This window comes from Pteropus alecto, unplaced genomic scaffold (genome assembly GCF_000325575.1).
Source record: "Pteropus alecto unplaced genomic scaffold, ASM32557v1 scaffold86, whole genome shotgun sequence".
Classification (NCBI taxonomy): Eukaryota; Metazoa; Chordata; class Mammalia; order Chiroptera; family Pteropodidae; genus Pteropus; species Pteropus alecto.
This window is the reverse complement of record NW_006442109.1, coordinates 9680215-9701052: the sequence shown is the minus strand read 5'-3', so window position 1 is coordinate 9701052 and position 20838 is coordinate 9680215. Positions and strand designations below refer to the sequence as shown.

Here is a 20838-nt window from a genome sequence, read left to right as displayed (position 1 = left end):
TCAACCTCTACAGATCTCTGCTTGACACCCCTACCCTAGGATCTATGAGAGTTTGGCCTGGGCCATGGGTGAGTCTAGGTTCTCTCTCTGGGTGACATTTGGGCTTTTTGGCCAGAGAGACAACTCTTTGTCATCCACACCCAGAGACCCCCCCCAAAGGTGTTGCCGTTCCCAGGTCATTTCTCAGTGGTTTTGAATTGTGTTGCAGGGAATGCAACTACTTTATGTCCCCTTTACCTAATACTAGTCATAATTTGTCCACATCCACAGACCATGATGGGAACAAAAGGGGTGATGGGGGATCCAAACAGGTTTCATTTGTTAGGGGACTGGGCTGTGACTAATGTCAGGAAGAAGTGGGGCTCAACAGAGAGAGTTTTGGGAGCAATGGGGGTGAGTCAAACAAGAGGCAGGAATGGGAGTCAGGGCAGGTGCTGGGTCTAGACTGGTATGCGAGCCTAAAGGCCCAGAGATAGAGGGTAGGGCTGGGGATCTAACCTGGCGAGTGTGGCTCAGCGGGGCGGCTGAGGTGTCTAAGTTCAATGTAGAAGTCCTCGGGCGGGTACCTGGCCTCCAGGGCACTGATCTGGAAATGGGAGTCTAGTGAGGAATGACAGGGAGGAGCCATTATTCCCAGGGCCCTGGTATGGTAGGAGTGAGGAAAGGTGGGGGATGAGGGACAAGGTAGGACATGCTGGAAAGAATTAGGGCTTTTTTTGTATAGCATCTAAAGGGGCTTGGGCCAGCAGGGCCAGGGGGATTTGCTAGTGCTCAGGCTATCAGCCTTGCTTCCTCTCACTCCCTGCCCACGCTTCCTCCCCTACCCGCCAGAGCAGTGGGCTGAGGGAAGAAACCCTTGAAAGGGGTACCTTAGTAGGAACTGTGCCAGGCAGGGGTTCCTTTTCCAGATGGTGACTGCATCTTTTGCCTCCATCTGGAATCCCCACATCTGGGGCCCTAGCTGTCTCCCTGGTCCTTGGGTCATAGCCACTCTCTCCCTCTTCCCCTAGTATAGGAATGAAGAAGGTTCTAGGCTTCGTTTGCTTATAAGAGCTGAAATAGGGACCTGGGTTTCCTCCCCATACCCTTTCTCCTGGGGGAAATCATGCTCAGGATTTGTCTACTAACTCTCTCTCTCAGAGTTAGGACAGCCCCCCCGCCGCCCCCCAACACCTCAATGTAGAGGAGGAGAACAGGGTGCAGCATGATGGCAGGGGACCACTACTGACCTAACACGTTCACATAGCTGTAGGGGGTCCAGCCTGCTGTGTCTCTGTCAAGGGACTTGTTACTGAGCTGTTTGGAGAGTAGGAGAGCCAGTTAATACCTAGTGCTCCAGAGTTGCCCCTGCCACGCCTTCATTTTGCCCAGCCTTGTGCACCCACCCCTGTGGTGATCCTGACCCACCACGGGCCTAGATCGTTGAAGGAAAAGGAGAGCTAGGTGTTCCATGACAAGCCACCATGGTACAGCTGAGGCCAGAGGAGGCAGAACATACCCTGATCTGTCTGGCTGAACTTGTAGGGTTCTCAGGTCCTTGGGGTAAAGCGGGGCAGGGGCAGATCATCCCAAGAGCCAAGAACTGGCCTGAGCCAAGCTAGCCCTGACAGGGGAAGTAGGTCAGCTGGGTGGGGTTGAGCTATAGGAGAAGGGGCTCTGGGAGTGTCTCAGCTGCTACACAAGGCCATGTCCAGTGCAGAGGGAGGAGCTGAGGCTGCCTACAATATCACTGTCACTCTGCCACCTGACCCGAATGTGATTCACCCTTTCATATGACCAAAGGAAAGCTTCAGATAGGATGTGCTTATAGTATAATCTTTCCTCTTGCATTCTCACAGCTGTATGAGGAAGCAAGGATGGTTGTCCTCATTTCCCAGATGGGAATCTGAGTCCTGCTTGTTGGCCTTGCTTTTGGTTATACAAGGAGTCAGTGGCAGAGCTGAGTCAACTCAGGTCGCACCTACCAGACCCATATCCTTTCCTTGTCATCACAACTGCCTATCTTTGCTACATCTGCCAGGCTGAGGAGTCCTTGACCACACAGAACCACTGTGGGCCACTGGGGTTAGGTGAGCCAGAGGGTCGCCAGGTGGATCTCGGCATAACTCCAGCCCTTTACTGAATTTCCTATTAGAATGAGACCAAGAATGACGGGGCCTTTGCCTTTCATCCCTGGCATCCTTCATCTTTAACCTGCTACAGCCTTGATAAAGCAGTTAATCAAGGGCCTCCTTCTGGGAAAGTCTGCATCCCCTTCCCTCAGCTTCCAGCAACTCAGATAAGCTTAATAATGCTGAAGCTAGGAATGGGGTCTGAGCTGAGAAGATGCACTGGAAGGGGGCCTTAAGCTACAGGGCTAATGGCCACAGACCTTGCATGTGGGCCTCAAGGCATCCTGAATGCAGCACTCCCATTTTGCAGGAAATCTGAGGCTGAGTGTCCCTGAAGAGAGTGGCCGTGGGGTGCTGGCTTGAGGGTTGTTGCCCTAGGGGCTGTACAGTGTCCGTGTTATTGTTAGGGGGTTCAGGCTATATTGCCAGTTCTGTGGCAGTAGCATAGTCTGTGGGCTGATGGACATTTTCTGTGGAGCAGACAGGGAGAAAGGTTTCCCAGAACTCTAGGGCAGAGACCTGGAGTATGAAAACTGTTCCTGTCCGTGTTCCCAGAATGAGTGTTATAGGAAGCCAGGAGGCTGATCTTGCTATTGTGTGTGTGTAGCATGAGCCCATCAGAACAGTCCTTGAGGCTGTTCCTTATTTCTGAACCTCCCACTCTGTGCAGTATGGGTCCTAGCACACCAAGGGGGCTCACTGCATGTGTGTTCTGAGACATCCTTGCCCAAAGGCCTATAAGAGGACATCTTGCCACCAGCCCAGGGCTCTGCTGGGAGCTGAGAGGGAAGACCTATAGGACTGTCAGTAAGAACACTGTCTATGGCTGACGTTTGGGTTCCACGTCCCTTTTGTTGGTTCTGACTGCAACAAATGGTTGTATATACTGATGACAGGTGATATGTCTAGGTACAAGGACATCAGGTGGCTACCAGAGTACAGTGGTTGCTCTGTAATGTGCTGGTTGTACACATGGTGTTGGTAATGTACTGCAGTGATTGGCAGTGTAGTGTATTGGTCACAGGTGTTAACATGTGACAAAAGTAGCTACATGGTATACATGGTCATGTGGGACAAGAAGGCTACCCATGACTATCTGATCACCTGACTTGGTACCGGTTGGTCACACACAGGGTGTAGGGGTAGATGTTACATTAAACGACGCTTACATCATTTAACCAAGCAGGGTTGGTTACATGTGATATTATTGTTTACATGGTGCTTGCTAGCTTCATGTAACTTGTTGGCACCCTGCTACATGCTTTACAGAGTGTTTACATGTCCCATGGAGCACAGGGCTGCATTTAATGTATTGGTAGTTGGTTCCGCATGGACCCTCTAAGTGGAGTGTATAGTTCCTTCCTGAGCAGAAGTGAGAGCTGAATGAGAGGAAAGTGGATAGGGGCTGGGGAATCAGGGACCCGGTACCTTAGTGGGGCTGTTCCTGTCCAGAGTGCTGGCCTGGCTGGTGGCAGGCCCCCCACACGCCAGTGCGTGGTAGCTGGAATTGGAAAAGCACTGGGCATAGCTGCTACTTTGAGACAAATCTGGGAAGAGAACAAGGTGCCACATACCATCATACTCCTGCCCTTGACATGAGATGCCCCAATACTGATGCTTGGGCTGGGCAGCCTTGAGAGTGCTCTGCAAAAAGACAGCCAAGTCCCCCAAGCTTTCTGGCATCCACTAACCCCACAGAAATCTGTGGAACCTGATTTGCCCCTTCCCTTGTGGTGGCCTTCCCTGCAGGATGCAGATTAGTCGTGGCACCAGCAGCTGGAGCATGGATGAGGGAAGAGTGTTGGCTTTGACAGTCTCCTATGTCCCTGAATCACTGCTTATCTGTGCTGATCCTCCCCCGCTCCCCGCTCCCCCCTCCCCCCGGGTCAGATCCCAGTAGTGAGGCCCAGTCTTGTCCTCCTGCCCTTTGAATTGCAGGACCTCTTGACAGGGCTGGAGAATTCCAGTGAATGACATGGGGAAACCTGGCCAACCCGTTCATTATAGTCATAGAAGAAAGTCCCTAAATCTTTGTGGGCTTGGGCTTTCATCAGAAGATACCTATTTGACTGAAACTGGGGGCAGGAGAGGAGTGCATGCAGGCCAGGGTCTCTAAAGGCAAAGTCTGCATCTGGACTGCCTCTGTCTATCCTGCAGTACCTAGCATAGAGCTGGGCCCACGGTACACACTTAGCAGGATTGTGATATGGGTTTTCTAAACACAAGGTATAGGTCAGCCATGAGCTATGGAGCCAGCTGGAGTGGGCTGTCATTCTTGTGCTCACCCAGACAGGCCCAGCCTCCTGTAGTCCAGGGCTACTGGCAGTTTCAGAGCATTTGACCTCTTCTTTTTAATTATGAAGCAAAAAGCCTTCCTTATTTCTAAGGCAGCAGTCCATGGTTTAGGGGAGAGGAAGGATCTGGCCCAACAGCTCCAACCTCATCCCATTCAGATTCCCAGATAGAACACCCATTGGAGTAGTTGCCACATTTGTGGACAGTCTGGGTTCCAGCAGGCCTAGCCAAAGGGACATTGCCCTCACTTTCAGATCTCCCCAAGTCGGGAACCATCCCCTTTCACTATAGTAATAGGGCCCTTCTAACTCTGGGAACAGAGAAGGGACGGTTACTCTGAGGCCTTCACCCAAAGAAGCAAAATTGGGTCAGGGTCTCAACGCTGGGCTCCAAGGCCAGTTTTGCTGTCACAGGCATCAGGCTTGGGAGAGGTTCCCCTGGAGAGTTTAGGAAAGTTATTGCTTAATGTTGGTATTCCTGTGGCAGAAGGATGGGAAGATCTGGGGAATTGGAAGGAGGCTCCTAACTGCAGGCACATAGTGCTGGAGGTCCAGGAAATGATACCCCATGAAGCCTCATCTACCTTTCCCAAGTAGGCTCCGGCTTGTCACCCCCATTATCTCTCTAGAGGAGTCTGAGCATCCAGCCCCATCCACCAACCCTGTAGGCACAACCACCCAAGGATATGGCGTGGCTCTTCCTGGATTGTACGTATATGGAGGGGGAGGAGAGTGGGGTGCAGGCACATAGCCCTTACCTGAGAGGGAGTAGTCAGTGCTGGTCATCCTCAGGGCAGGTGTGTAGGAGACGCGGGGAGCCAGGTCACGGCCCTTCTCTTTTTGCCGCCGTCGGCGCCAGGCGAACAGGCCCAGCATCACCACAATGAGGAACAACAGTAGGATGATACCTGTGACAGCGCCCACCGAGTGCCGCTCTGCACCCAACGCTGGGCTGATCTTGGTGTAGGGATTCAGCTCCTCCATCATGAGGGCAGCTGCGGGTGGAGGGAGGGCCTGAGCCTGGGACAGGCCTCCTTGTTCTTCAGATCTCATCTGCCAGGCCTAGATTCCTCTAACGTTAGGAGGCCTGAGTTCTGGTCTTGGCCCTATTTGGGTTTCTCAGGAGTTGGAAAAAATTGGACTCAGCTCTCTCCCTGCTTATTAGCTGTGTGACTTAGATATGACTTACTTAAGAGTCCTCAGTTTGCTCATTTGTAACATGGGACAGTAATCCCACCCTCCCCAGGGACTGTAAGCACCATATGACAAACTGACAATGAAAGCTGAGCGCTATGCCAGTATACCCAGGATTACTGCCCACAACACCCATCTTGATATATGTGTGGTGGGCTAACCCCCATCAGAATGCAGTGTAAATGGCTTGGCCCTTTTTCTGTTAACGTGGATAACAGCCCATTCTTATCCCCCATCTCCTAGAATCAACAGCAGTATAATCCCTTACATGTTTGTTGTAGCACTTTACAAAGGGTTTTTATGTCTACAAAACCATTTATCAAGTGCTCATTTATGTGCCAGGCACTATGCTGAGTCCGTTATTCACATTACCTCAACTTGGTCCTCACAACTGCTCTATGTTGGGGAGGGGTGTCTTCTGACTGTAGAGCTGGAGCTAAGGTTGAGCCCCTTTGGGCTCCTTGGCTCTCAGCAGAACCTTGTGCTGTGGCGGAAGACAGGGATTAATCTCTTTCTACTTTGCATGTGGCATAACAGGTCCAGCAAAAGGAAATGACCTGCCCAAGGACACCTAGCAGGTTGGCAGAACCAGAATTTGGCAGATCTTCAAATGGTCTAGTGACCTTTCCACAGCACTAGCTTGGCTACAGGAAGCTTGCCAAAGATGAGCACAGGGAAGCCGTGACCAAGAGGCTGCCTGCTCCATCTACTTCTCTAGCCCCTGGTGCCTCTGCCTCCCCTCTGCAGCCCACCCTATTCCTCTTCTCCCAAATGTCGATAAAGGGAAGTCATGAAGTATCCTTATACAATCGAGTTGTTCTCCCTGGAATCTCCCCAGAGTCTGTGTCCATGGGGTCCTTTCCACAGCCCTCTGCCTGGGGATTCTGCCGTCTGTGTATTACCTTGATCACACCTGATTCCTTTGAATCCAGAGCTGCAATAACAGGTGCCGGTGACGTGGTCACAGGTGGCATTGTTCATGCACTCACATAGCTGCTGACACCCATAGCCAAAGGTTCCTGGGGCACATTCTGTGTAACACGAAAAGTTGGGGTAGACAGTGATACACAGCGACACTCACCCTTCCCATCCCATATGTGGACATCTGTGCTGATTAGCCAGTCTGTCTCACAGAGTCTCTGTAGTTCCTATTATGCTTTGGTTTGATACTTGGGGGTAGACAGCACCTCTAGCCCTGAGTTGGGGGACACTCACCCCTCTTTTTTCCTCACTTGACACATTTATGCAACATTCTTCGCATGCTGGGCCCTGAGCTGGGTGCCATAAGGGCTTCAAAGAATCAAACCAGCTGTGCCTCCCTCTACTCCCTTATTACTCCCTCAAGCCTCTCCTACGCCTCAACACCCCACCCCACCCCCAAACCGGAGGAAGAAACTTCAAACACCATTTAGGAACAAACTTTAGGTTTTTTTTTTCCTTGGGAGTTGCTCCAGAAGTCAAGGGAGCAGGTTTGCAGAGACCTAGGAGGCTGAGGCCTGGCACCGACACCCAGGGTCATAGGTTGGGACAACTTACTCTGCTCACAGTGTCTCCCGGTGAAGCCTGTGCGACAGGTGCACTTGCCGCTGATGTGGTTGCAGCTGGCGCCATTCTGACACTGGCACACGTGCCCACAGTCCTTCCCATAAAAAGCTGCTGGGCAGCCTGGAGAAACAGGGTAGAGGCAACTTTGGAGGTACAACTGGGACCAACCGTCTGTCTTCTGCCACCTCTCTGATAGCTGGGGTGAATAGTGAGACCATGCACCTGAGCCATCTCCATACTCTGAACTCTCACACTGAGGGGGTGCCTTGGAACCAGAGGCCAGGCTAGTCACCTGGCTGTGCAGCCACAGGTCACTCTTCACTCTGGGCCCCACTGTCCAAAAGGAGGGTCTGGTCTTCGCGATTGCTGGAATACCATATGGCCCTACCCTTCCAGGATTTTGGGCCCATCAACCCCTGAATCCAGCCATGCTCCTAGAAGCTGGAGTGTCTTACAGCCTTTTGGCCACCGCCTTCCTCTCTCCACTGCAGGCCTAGACAATGCCCCAGGCAGCCAGCAGGCCGCAGCATGGGATTCCAAATAGCTGGGAGGCGGGGCTTACGCTGTGTGCAGAAGAGTCCGGTCCATCCCGGGGTGCAGCGGCAGGCCCCATCCTCAGCGCTGCAGGTCGCCCCGTTGTGGCAGCTACAAGTGTGGAAGCAGGCAGGGCCCCAGAATCCAGTTGGGCAAGCTAGGGATGGATGGAATGCAGAGGGTGAGGGCAAGGCAGAGAGGAGCAGATGAAAAGGCGGGGAGGTACACGTCAGAGCCAAAATGCCAGGAGGTACTCAGGTGGCATTTCTTGGCTTTCAGAAGGCTTAACATTCCCAGAATTCCTCCATTCCTCCATTGGCTCAGTCCAGATTCTCTGCCCATTCTTCCAGCTCTTCCCAGAATTCCTCCATTCCTCCATTGGCTCAGTCGTCCAGATTCTCTGCCCATTCTTCCAGCTGTGAGGGTTCCTGAACCTTCCCTCTCAGAGGACTGATTTGGAGTGGGACGCATGTGGTAAACTGTAAACATTTCAGTTTACTGTGTGAATACCATGTATACTAACTTCCTCACAAAGATGGGAACTTAACCAGGGTAGGGGCTCTCTCTTTTGGCTGGTGAGCTCTCTAAGGATGGCACCTGTGTCTCCATCAGAATGGAAATTCCTTTAGGCCAGGCCATCTAACTGGAACCTCCCTAGGGGTACTGGCTAGGTCTCACGCATCAGCCAAGGGGCTCCACAGGGCAGAGGCTGTGTCTCCACCCTTAGATGGGGAGGCCCCTGTTAACTCTGTATCAGATTGGGTACAACCTATATGAACAGCCCCTACAATGCTCTGTCCAGGCTTATGATACTCAGAACATCATTCACGTGGGCCACCCTGAGGACATCCTCACCCCTCTGAGATGACTGCCCTGCCCTCACTTCATTTCCCTACCTCCAAACTCCAGCATGGCAGTCCCTGCCTCCTCTTCCTCTCCATCCAAGCATAGGGGGTACTCCTTGCTCAGGTGCTGATGGAGTGCTCTCAGCATTAATAGCATTAATGGTACTATGCCAACAAGGTCAATACCTTTAATATTAGCAGTTAATAATGCCAGTGACCAATCCTAATAATTCATTATATTAGCTAGAGAGCTAAGTGGGACTCAGGTAGACATTCCTATCTGCAGAAGATTTCAGCCCTGGGAGGTGGACGCGCCAGGGGCAAGGAGTGAGGTGTTTTGAGGCTTGACCCCGGGTTAAGGGCATTCCCAGGGGGCAGTAGCTTACCCTGTGAGCAGTCCTTGCCAATCCATCCGGGAAAGCACTGGCAGGAGCCATCGATGGGGCTGCAGGTCCCATTGTTGACACAGGAGCAGAGCTGGGCACAGTCCTGCCCAAAGTGCCCTCCAGCACACACTGTGGACACAAGACAGCCTGGCACCTGCCCTCCCACCTGTAATCCTCAGACCACCATCCACAGCTGCATCCCCAGAAGTTCCCAGGCCACAGCCATAGCTACCCTAGGATCATGGACATGGGTAAAACTGCCCATCTCGGCACCCCCACCACCCTTCTCCATCTGCACATGAATGAGTTCCCCTCGTGTCCATAGCTGCATTCTTTGGGAGGCTCTATTAACGATCCTTTCCAACACAGGAGAAAACTGAGGCCCATGGGGTAGCATCACTTGACTTAGGTCTCATAGAAGTGGAGAGGCTGAGAGAGCACTCAGTCCAGTGCCCCCTGTACTGTTCCGCAGCATTCTGTTTTCCATGACTACACTCTTGCCGGCATCACTGATCCCATAGCCATGAGGGCAGAGAATGTCAGTAGCTGGAAGGAGAGGGACAAATGTAGGTGGCAGGTCTGTCTGCAGTTAGACTGTTGGAGGACTGGCTATCCCTGTCCACCTATTTCATCTGTCTCTCCAAATCTGACCTGTTCCTCAAGCCTCAGCTCAGCCTCTTCCTCAAGAAAGCTCTCTGGGTCCACAGGGCGCTCTCTCTCATTGAGCTCCCATGGTATTTCCACTCTGAGTCACTTGTAGGATTTTGGTCCCAGGCCCTCTTGGAGGAGTCACTCCTTGGTCCCTGGAGGAAGGGCTAGTTTCCTCACCTAGGCTGCATGCAAGCTCCTTTAGGACTAAATCTGAGTGTTAATTGAGCACCTACCACTCATTTCACCCTGCAGTTCATCCTCCACCTTCCTCCTACAACTTGAGCACAGCTCTCTTCATGGCGCTCCTATGCTCTGCTCTGACATGCTCATTGGCTCCCCATTGCCCCGGAATGAAATCTGGATCCTAGAGATCAGCACTTTACCGACCTCATCCAGACACATAAGCCACTGGTCTATCATACCACTATCCAAATACACTCCATGCCTTTCTTTCCTTCCTTCCCTTCCTTCCTTCCCTTTCCTTCCTTCCCTTTCCTTCCTTCCCTTTCCTTCCTTCCCTTTCTTCCCTCCCTTCTCTCTCTTCCTTCCTACCTCCCTCCCTCCCTTCCTTCCTTCCTTCCTTTCTTTCTGCCTTTGCTCCAGCTGTTCCCTTCCAGAATTTTCCTGACCCTCACGTTCAGGTGTGGACATCCTACTCTGCCTACAAGACTCATCTCAAATGCCACCTCCCCCAGGAACCCCCTGTAGGAGGCTGCTAGTCTTTTGATATTAATTTTCTTCTTAGTAGAGTCTTCAGTTTTAGCTGGGGCTATGGCCACCTGGAATAAAGACCTCATTTGGGCTCCTGCACAGTTGGGTATGGCCATGTGACTACATGTGGCCAGTGGTAAGTGGAAATGTGTCTCTGCCTGTTCCTCCTCCTTGTTGAAGGATAATGTGGATTAGGGATGAGAACTGTGGGTAATATGGCTGGAGCTCAAGCAGTTATCTTTCATCAGATGTGGAAGCCCTGTGCGGAGGATGGCTGAACAAAGTAGGAGAAGCCTGGGTCCCTGGTGTCCTTGTAAGCTACCCTACCATTCCCTAGTGGCCTCCTTCTGGACCTTTCTTATGTGTATTTTTCTTTTTGTTTTAATGTGTGAGAGAAATAATGCTCATTATTTTCAAGCCAAGTATTTTGAGTTTTTATGTCACCTATAGCTGAACTTAATCCTACCCGATTTACCCCTGTTCTCTGTTCTGGGGGACTATGTGTCCCTTTTTGAGATTCCAAAACACTCTATCGGTTTCTTCCCTGGTTTTCTGTTACTGTGACTTGTGAACTTGTTTCAGGTCAGACCTGGGCTCCACCCATATCTGTGTCCCCCACGAGGCCTGGAAAAACAACAGGCACTCAAGGCATGGTGACTGAACATGTGGAGATAAACTGGCCATCCCTTTCCCCTGACTTGACTCCCACGTTCTACTGGGAAAGGCTAAGCTCAGAATTTCCCCCGCTAGACTACAGACTATGTAAGGGCAGGAAACCTGGCTGTCTTGTTCTTTATTGGGTCTGAGTGTCCAGCACAGTACCTGGCATACAGCAAACACACAGGAAATGTTCCAAAATGGCCCAAATAGGCCCCAGCGGCAGCGACCTTCCAGTGAGTTCTACTGGAAACCTCTCCCTTTGAGCTCCTCTCAGTTCAGCATGCTCTCCTCAAAGCCCAGTTCCAGCCAGCCCTACATCCTCAAAGAAGGCTTCCTTGCCTTCCTGTTATGCGAGAGGAAATCCTTGAATCCCTGAGCCACATGGAGGAGCATGGGGGAGGTATCGATTCTTAAAGAGAAGCAACTTCCCCAGGGCCTACGTCTCCAAAATCTTGGGCTGCATTCTCTCCTTTATACCACACCGCATGGCACTCATATGGCCAGTCCTTCCCCAACCAGATTGTGGATACATGGTGCCTAGGACCTGTGTCCACTCTATGCCTCTCCTGGACATGATTAGTGGTTGGGACAAATAATAAAGGCAGCATGGTGTACCAAGCTCTCCAATCCAAAGCCTTGGGTTTGGGTCCTAGTGTTATTTATGTATTCAACAAGCACTTCCATGCACCAGACACTGTTCAAAGTGCTTCACAAATGTAAGTTCAATTACCCTTGTAATACTCCCATTATTATATATTTTCATTAATACTAAGCCTTGCCCACTGTCTCAGGCTGTAGTTAATAGCTGTGGACAGGCTGGCTGATTGGGGCCCTGTGCTCCTGGCAAAATCCTTAGCTCCTTCCAGGGCAGGTCCAGGGTCCGGAGGATGACACACATCTCACCTGTCCACCTGTCTGCAGCTCAGGCTCCCGCTTCAGCTTACTGAAAAGCGTGTCACCGAGCTTCCTCTTCCCTGCCTCTGGGAGGTACTTGATTTGGGGAACCTATTCCCCCCAGTCCTCACCCTCTGTGAGAATGAGGTGCCAGAGCTGCTCTACCTTACCCCCACCCCTAAAACCAACTCTCTGCTTCTCTAACAAGACAATTTTATCTTTGAAGTCTTTCTCACATACACAAGGCTGACAAATTCACCCACAGAGCTGCTAATGCGATCAGTCTAATACATTAATTGGTTGACTTCTTAGCTGAATCAAGAGTAAGGCAAAGAGAGGGGTGGTGGAGAGAAGGAGGGGGCTGGTGAAAAGAAAACATCTGGTTATATTTAATCTATGTTTAATGATTCTGCATAAGCAGTGTCTGTAATTTGTAACTCGCTGGAAAGCTGGTCATTAGAAAGTGTCAGTTCAATTTTTTACGAGATTTGAGACTTAACCAGGGCAGTTGCCATTAATAGCAAACTCTATTAGATCTATATGTGGAAAATACTCATTAGGCCAGTGGGTGATAAATCAGACATCGCAAGATCTGAGAGTTACTCTTCGGGCTGCTTAGGTCCTAATTTAGACCCAGCCTATCTGTATTGATGGCTAAGTCTCTGATGTTTAATAAGTAAACCTCAACATGTCAGGTTGTGATTAAACTGTCCTACGAGGGGTGCAAGAAAATGAAACTGTCACATATGTTTCCCTAGGGCCCAAACTTCTCATGACCTCAAAGCATCATAGGCTAAACTCATTCATACATATTAAGGCCCCACATGCTTACAAAGATAGCCCAGCTCAGTAGTGATTATTCATCAAAAGACTCAGTTCCCCTGGGAGGTAGTGAGCTCTCAGTGGAAGTATTTAAGCAGCTGACAGATGAGATTCTTGCACAGATGACCTTCAAGATGCTTTTAGCTCTGTTTACCTTAGTCTGAAATCCCTTTGCTCCTTACAGGTTAGAGTACAAATTCTTGCAACCTGGTGTTCAGAGCTGTTCAGAAGGCTCCAGACCACCTTCTCGGCCCCTTTCCCACCCCCAGTTCCTGCATCCTTCACCCATTCCCTACTGGACGGTCTCAGGTTGACTCCCCTGTGCTCCACCCAGCCTGTTTCCTCTACCTGAATGCCTTTCCTCCTCCTCTGCTTTTCAGGCTAAGGCCCAACTGAAGTTCTGCCAACACGGAGTTGTCCCCCAAATCCATGCTGCCTTGGCCTAACTAAGCAAGGGATGGCAAAAAACAATGGTATGTGTTAAAGCCAGCTTCTACCTTTGCACTGGTTGTTAACTATTCAGGAATTCTGTGACTGGTGCTAAGCCACTGGTACCTTGGAATCAACCATGGTGGAAATATTTTATCATGGAAATTTGCAAATGTTACAAACCAGGGCTCCCCCCACCCCACCCCCGCCCCCCAGGGAGCCAGTTTTGCAGCATACCAATGCAAATAAGCTTTTCAACTCCTTGAAAAGCTTATTCCTCCATTTTCAACTCCTGTGGAGTGGGAGAGGTTGGCTGGAGTTAGCGTCTTAAAGAATTCTGCGTCTGAGATAGGAAAGCAGGTGCTGCGGGATTAGTGATGTCAGCCTGAATGTGAGGGGAGAAGGGCTACAAAGTTGCCATCTCCAGCTGAAACCAGAACTGTCCCCTCTGAGCTCCCACAGCATTCTCTGCCTTTACCATTTGGCAGTCAGCATAAGCTATTTGGGGCCACTTCTTATGTGGACTTCACCTTTGCTCATTTCATTTTTCATCCATTCATTTAGCATGGGCTTTGGAGTCAGAATTTGTTTCTCAGCTCTGCCACTTGCTAACTGTGAGATCATGGAGAATTGATTTAATCTCTCTGAGCCTGTACCTCTAACTGCATCATGGCTTTGTCTCATGCCCTGTGGTGCCTAGTTCTTAGAAAGGTAGGCACGAGCCTTGAAGAGGCAAGGAGCTGCCTCTACAGAGTATGAGAATCCCCAAAGCCTCACTTCCCTTCCAGGATCCCTCACCTCCCTGGCCCCCACCTTCCCTTAGAGACAGTACCTTGGTTGCAGAGGGCTCCGGAGAATCCGGGGAGGCACTCACAGATGCCACTCACGTGGTGGCAGGGCCCACTGCTGTGCACGCAGAGGGGGCATGGCTGGGTGCAGCCGTGACCATGGAACCCAGGGGGGCAGACTGGGGGTGAAAGGGATATGTGGTCAGCAGCCCAGGGGGCCCCAGCCAGCCTGGTCATCCTCTGATCCCACATAGAGATGAAGGTAGGCTCCACAAAAGTATGAGGAGAGCTACACCCACCCCACACCTCAGAGGGTCTGTCCCTTTCTGCAGAGCGGAGCTGTGGTCTGGTCCTGTTTCCATTGAGGAGCCGGGCTGGGCTCAGAACATGGGGACAGAAAAGCCAAGGCAGAGGGAGAGGGGACTAGAGGGAGGGATTTGATGGAGGCTGACTCTGAGAGCCCAGCCTCTCTCAGGCCAGGATTAGTTTCAACTAGGAAGGGGTGAGGAGGATGGGCCATTTGGGGTTCAGCCTTACTTCTCTGGCATAAGGGTCCTCGGAAGCCAGGGGCACACTCGCAGCTTCCATCCTCTGGGGAGCAGGAGCCGCCGTTCTCACAGCTGCAGGAGACAGAGCAGTTGGGGCCCCAGCGACCAGGCGGACATGTGCTATCACAGCGGATGCCTGTAGGCCAGATACAGACTCAGGTCAGTGGTAAGAGAAGTGAGGGCAAAAGGAAGCTTGGTAGGAAGGGGGCACCATGAAGTATGACAAGGTAGAGACAAATACAATGTATCTGAGAATATGGAAGAAAAACTCAGCCGAGCCTTAGTTGGTCAGGGAGGGCTTCCAGGAAAAAGTGATGCCATAACTGAGTCCTAACGGCCAATGAGGAGCTGACCAGGTAAAGGAAATCCTATGTGCAAAGAGCAGGAGGCAAGTGAAAGAATCATGCCTTGAAAGAAAAAAAAAAAAAAAAAAAAAAAAAAAAAAAAGTTCCATGTAGCTGAACCATAAAGTGTAAGATGAGATATGGGAAGAGATGAGACTGTGAGAGTAAGGGACCAAATCATGAAGGGTCTCCTTCGTTTTTGACATCTTAGCTGGTATCCAAGGTTAGGCCTGAGAGAAACCAGCTATGGGACAAGTAAGTGCTGTTATGGGGTGCTGCACAAGCTGGAAGCTACATGCCCACCTTCATTAGCCTAGCAGCCACTGGTCCTCACTGGGTTCCAGCCACCCAGCCTCAGGGTGAGAGCCAGAGAGGGGGTGGTTTTTTTTCGATTCTTTTGACCACGATCCTCAACGCAATATGTATTTTATATCATATGCGCTCGCGCACATGTATAATAGAAACCAATGCTTTGAAAAATGACATTTACTGTGTGTGATGCACTCTGATATTTCCTCTGCACCATGATGTATTCTATTCATTAAGGGAAAAAAGCTAGTTGTGTCCCAACAAATGGATTTAATGACCCTCGGTTTGACAAACGGTGGCCTAGGAGGGATGGATGGAATTTCTCAATAAGAAAGAGGAGCAAGGCCTACACATTCTTTTTAAACTGAGAGAGGAAATATGTGTTGGGGTGATTACAGCCAAAGGCTAAGAAGGAATTTAAAAAGGCCTGAGGCTGGAGGCCTCAGCTCTGGGGTGGGGCTTGCTCCCAAGCCAAAAGGCTTCCAGTCTGACACACATTAATTAGGTGAATGGACTGGGTGGGCCCTGGAGACCTATGTGGCTTTGGAAGGTGAATATCAGAAGCTCAGAGAGGAACAGAATTAGTTTAAAAATCATGTCTGCCTTGTCATAAGGACAGGGATTATGAAAAAGAGAAAGAAGGAGGAAGACACTCAGGCTCAGAACAGAGCCAGTCCTAGCAGCAGTGAGAGAACAATGGGACCAATTTAGTGGTAGGCTGGAATTGTACAAGCCCACCCGGGCTGGTGGGGAAAGGAGAGGCGGCAGGACAGCTGGAGAGAATGAAGAGGAAGGAGAGGCAACAGGCTTCGGTCATCCCCCAGTGCCTCAGTCTAGCCTAGGGCCCCACTCCCCTGCCCCAACCCTTGGGAACTCCCTTTCACAACAGGCTTCGGGCTTAAGATGCCACTCTCCAGAAAACAGGTCTGTGTGGAGGGAGAGGGGAGATTCTCCCCAGAGAATAAGTTATTTCCCCAGTGAGAATTTGGTGGCCACATTTCACCCCTTGATGAAGGTCTCACAGTAGGTGAACCCTGGACTGGCAGCATGGATTGACTGAAGGGGACCCTGGGGAAGGAGAAACTGCCTTACGAAACCCGAAGCCTGTAGTTGTTAAATGTTGTCATTTATGGCTGGCCTGACAGCGCTGGGTACATGGTAGCTCCAAATAAAGACTTGGTGATTATTTGATTCAGTAAATGCTAATTGAATAAATGGCTCCCTGAAAATGCAACCCTGTGTCTCCCATTCTCTTGACACTAATGTCCTGAGACCTTGGGCACCTCCCTTTCCTTATCTGCAGCATAAGCAGACCGGAGTAGATCATCTTCAAGGTCTCCTTCACTTTGAGAGGAAAAGCCATTTATGGTTATAGGCCAGCTTCTTTCAATTTATCTCAATAAACATTTAATAAGCATCTACTACATGCAGGGCAAGATGAATTAGACATGATGCCAGTCATCAAGAAGCCTATGGCTTATGAGGGCAAGGGGAAAGACATGCATACACTTAGGGCAGAGAAAACCCGGTGTTGAGCCAAGGCACAAGCAATATGTCAGGGGCTGAGAAGTCAGGAGGGTGGGGAAGGCTCATTGAGCAAGAGGCTGGGTCCTGTACCCCAGCCCCTTCCTATCTTTCCTTGGTCTCCTTCCGCATGATAAACCTCAGGACATCAATCGTTCCTCGGAAATGACTTCGGGACCATGTTTGGGGAAATTAGCTTTAGAACAGCACAGGCTTGGCTGAAAGGTTGTCCATCAAAGACAGAATTTCTGAGCACCAGATGTCATTAAGATCTTATCGGCTCACTTGAAATTAAGGCAATGAAAAATTAAAGTGGATTTTCACTTGGCTCTAGCTAAGAGTCTACGGTGCCAGTGTACGGAAGGGCAGGGAGAGCCAGGCTGAAGATACTGCAGAGGAAGCAATATCCCCGGCCCTGGGCTCTTCAGAGACTTTCTGCTTGTGGAGAACAGAGGCTGTACAGCAGCCTGGTGTGAATTATTCATCTGAGGACCTACACCTATATAGCAACACCTATATTTCTTTCTCCTTGCTGTCCAACACCTTAGGACTGGCTAATAGGTTCCTTCATGTAGTATATCGTTATTGAGGACTTCCTGTATTATTGGTTTACATTTGCTGTGCTGTTAACACTTACAGGTATTAATTCATTTAAACTTCAAAACAACCCTATAGTTATGAAGATTATAATTATCTGCATTTTATGGATGGAGAGTTCAGGTCCTTAGAGGTTAAGGGACTTGCCCAAGGTCGCAAACCCAGACAGTCTGGCTCTAGCTCCAAGTTCTTAACCACTGTGTTATCCCGTATCTCAGTGTGTGCCAGGCAGTGGAGACAGTGGTGAACAAGGTGGATGTGGTCCCTGCCTCCACAAAGCTGATGGTGGAGATGGGGAGGCAGAATATAAACAAATAGTTACTCCAGTCTGAGTTCAGTGACGATTGAGGTATGTACTGCAAAAGGAAAAGTGTAGGGCATTATGAGAATTAATAAAATGAGTTCTTACGTAGTCTTGGCCAGGTTGAGGGGGTGGGTTGTAGCAGGGGGAGAGAGCCTTGCCAAAGGAAGTAAACTTTAAATTGAAATCTGTTGGGTGAAAAGGAATTATCAGGTGAAGAGATAGGAAAAGAGTGATCCAGGCAGGCGGACTGCATGTACGGAGGCCCGGAAGGTGGCTGGCCCATGTGGCTGGAGTGTACTGAGTGATGGGAGGGGGTAAAGGAGAGGAGGAGGAGTTGGGCAGGGTCAGATCATGTGGGCCCCAGGCCTCGATAAGGATTTTGGATATTATATACGTGCCATGAGAAGCCACTGAGGCATTCTGAGCAGGGACTGATGTGAATGGATCTGGGTTCTGAAAAGTTCACTCTGGCTACCATGTGCAGAATGGATGCAGCTGGGCAAGAGGAGAGGCCCAGAGACCACATAGGAGGCTGAGGCGGTACCAGCTGAGAGATGGGGCCTGCTGGACCGGAGTGGTGGCAGTGGGGTGGAGAGAAGTGGGTCGATAGATATACAGGACACATGTAGAGAACAAGGGTCTGAGCCTGGGCTAGGAGAAAGTTCCTTGTCCGTCTTTCCACCGTATCCTCTGCAAACACCTACATCTACCAGGTGTCAGCCTTTGTCTGATTCTTTACTAGTGTGCTGCTACCCCTTAGAAGAGAGCCTGCACTTAAAAGGTACTCAATCAATATTTGTGTACTTAAATTGAATAACATGGAGAACTGAAGCCCAGGAAGTAAAGGGAAAGGTGCATATTTAGGAAGCAAGAAGTAGTGGCCAGCGACAGAGCAGTCCAAGGGAAGTAGGAAAATATCAGGAACCCAGTTTTACAGGACCCGGGTGCTGGCAGAGCAAATGGGGGTTACCTGTCCAGCCAGCCAGGCAGCAGCAGTGGCCTGTGACAGGATCACAGCCATCAGCATGACTGCAGTCACAGCGCTCACTGCAGTTCAGCCCAAATGTGCCGTCCTGTGGACAGAAAGGGAGAGAGAAGTGACCAGACCTAGATCCCCAGAACTTCACACACTTCTGTTGGATTTTGATGACAAAACTGAGCCACTGCTTCACAATGATATAGAGAGAGTGAGGTAGTGGCACAGTGGGAGCACTTTTTATAACAGGATCAACGTGGCCATGAAGCCACTCCAAAAAATTCTTTGGCCATATTAACAAGCATATGCGGTTTGTAAGGAGGAAGGTGATGGTCTTGCCCTACTTCTCAATGGGCAAGCTCAGAAAGCTGTAATGACGATTAATTAAAATTATAAATGAAAACGCCCTTTGCAAATTGTAACACATAGATCATATGTGAGGAATGACTGATTTATTGTTACTGCGGAAGAAGGTGGTGACTTAACATTTGCTGTGTGCTCATTAGGTATCAAGAGCCTTATACGACTCATTTCTCTTAATCTTCACACAACTCTATATGATGGTTCCATTACATTCACAATTTAAAGATGAGAAATAGGGTTAGAGAGGAGAAGTATCGTGCTCAGGGTAATAGAGCTAGAATGTGGCAAAGCCAGAATTTGAACCTAGAACTGTAGGACTCATTCAACAATATCACATCAGTTGGCTTAACTTAATTTGTATCTTAGACTGAGATCCAGTGGTTAAGTCTAGGTGGTTAATGCTGGACAGTGCTTGGTTTAGCCCTCCCACACCCTGATCATAACATTATACAGTGCTGGAACCAGAAGGAAGCTTAGACATGATCTATCAAGGAATGGCAACTCTGATGGATTAGTAAGGGCTGTCCTGTAGCACTGTGTCGTGATGGATTCTGAAGCTGCCTTTGGGTCAGGTAAATATGCCAGAGTCAACTAATAATGTTTACCGAGAGCAGCAAGAGGAAAGGGATACGCTATTACATCTGCCAAGTATTTGCCATTTTATACACAAGAGGGCTGAGGCCTGAAGTAGGAAAGTGGCCACAGAGAGGTTATGAACTAGGACTGAGACCTGATCCAAAGGTCCACCTGTGCTCCTCTCTGCACCTCTGTGGACCAAATAGCTGCAGGGAAAGGGCATGAGGGGACGCTGAGACCACTGGGTCCTCCCCAGCCCTGGGAACTCACCGGGCAGGGCAGCTCGCAGGTATCTCCCAGCCAGCCGGGGGTACAGGAGCAGGAGCCATTTGTGGGGCTGCAGGCTGCCCCGTTGGCACAGGTGCAGCTCTCATTGCAGTTCAGGCCCCACATCCCGCTGGGACATGGCAGGGTGCAGTCGAGGCCCTGCCATCCTGAGGAGCGGGAAAGAGGCTGTCACTTCTCTACTCGGGCCCAGCATAGCTTTCTGCCCACTAGCCCCAGCTCTGTACTGGGCATCCCATCCGAACTACCACTTCTGTGATCGCTAGGTTAGGACACACATTCCACATAGAGTCCACTCAGAAATATGCATGGCTGTTATGGCAAGGGTCCCCAATCCCTGGGCCACAGACTGGTACCAGTTCGTGGCCTGTTAGGAACCAGGCCGCATAGTAGGAGATGAGGAAGCAAAGCTCCATCTGTATTAGCAGCCGCTCCCAGCGCTAGCATCACTGCCTCAGCTCCACCTCAGATCATCAGGCATTAGATTCTCATAGGAGCACCGGTCCCTGGTGTCAAATAGGCTGGAGACCGCTGGTTAGGAGAGCTGGGGCTAGAATGCAAGTCTCCTGCCTGCCAGTTCTCACTGTTTTTGCTACGAGCCGATGACCCCCACCTGGGACAGGGAACCAGCTGAGGTAGGGAGGGCTATCTCTGTCCAGGGTTGGGTCAGCCAGGATCTCAGGGCCCTTTGTTTTAGGGACAGCCTGATTTCCCATTCTGAGGCTGGTCACCAGCCTGTTTGGTCCCAGGCCCATTTCTCCCCTTTCCCTATTCTGTGTTACAGGGGCTGACCCCTACAGTTGCATGTCCCAGGCTCCCCCTCAGCTGGTTCCTAGATGGGTTCACCAATGGGAGACCTGGTCCACAGATGGACAGGGCCTCTGGTGGTGGCTGTGTCTCCGTGTTCCAGTACTATTGTGCAGTCTCTCTGTCCATGTCCCAGCTCCCACCAGGTGGCCCTCATTCCCAGGAGTGGTAGCAGCTCTTCCCACAGTTGCTAATCTTGGGGTTGCTCACTTTCCTTGTATGCTCTTTCAGCTCTTCTTACACTATAGTAACAAATCTCCTTTAATAAATTCCTGCTATTGGAGTCCCTGGCATGGGTTTCCTTGGCTGGGACCTGATGTTTAGGCTCCCTGACCCAGCAT

The 20838-nt window shown here is 50.5% G+C and overlaps 1 protein-coding gene across 1 annotated transcript in view; it reads right to left on the bottom strand.

Moving 5' to 3' along the window:
• MEGF11 (multiple EGF like domains 11) overlaps positions 1-20838 on the bottom strand; it is a 325200-nt gene that overhangs the window by 14374 nt on the left and 289988 nt on the right. Inside the window, exons 12-20 of the mRNA XM_006920242.3 lie at positions 19676-19839; positions 18461-18563; positions 14402-14548; positions 13909-14043; positions 8910-9038; positions 7707-7835; positions 7136-7264; positions 6502-6630; positions 5164-5400 (exon numbers count right to left, since the gene is read on the bottom strand). Coding sequence (XP_006920304.1) covers positions 5164-5400; positions 6502-6630; positions 7136-7264; positions 7707-7835; positions 8910-9038; positions 13909-14043; positions 14402-14548; positions 18461-18563; positions 19676-19839 — 1302 coding nt within the window. The remainder of the gene's footprint in view (positions 1-5163; positions 5401-6501; positions 6631-7135; positions 7265-7706; positions 7836-8909; positions 9039-13908; positions 14044-14401; positions 14549-18460; positions 18564-19675; positions 19840-20838) is intronic.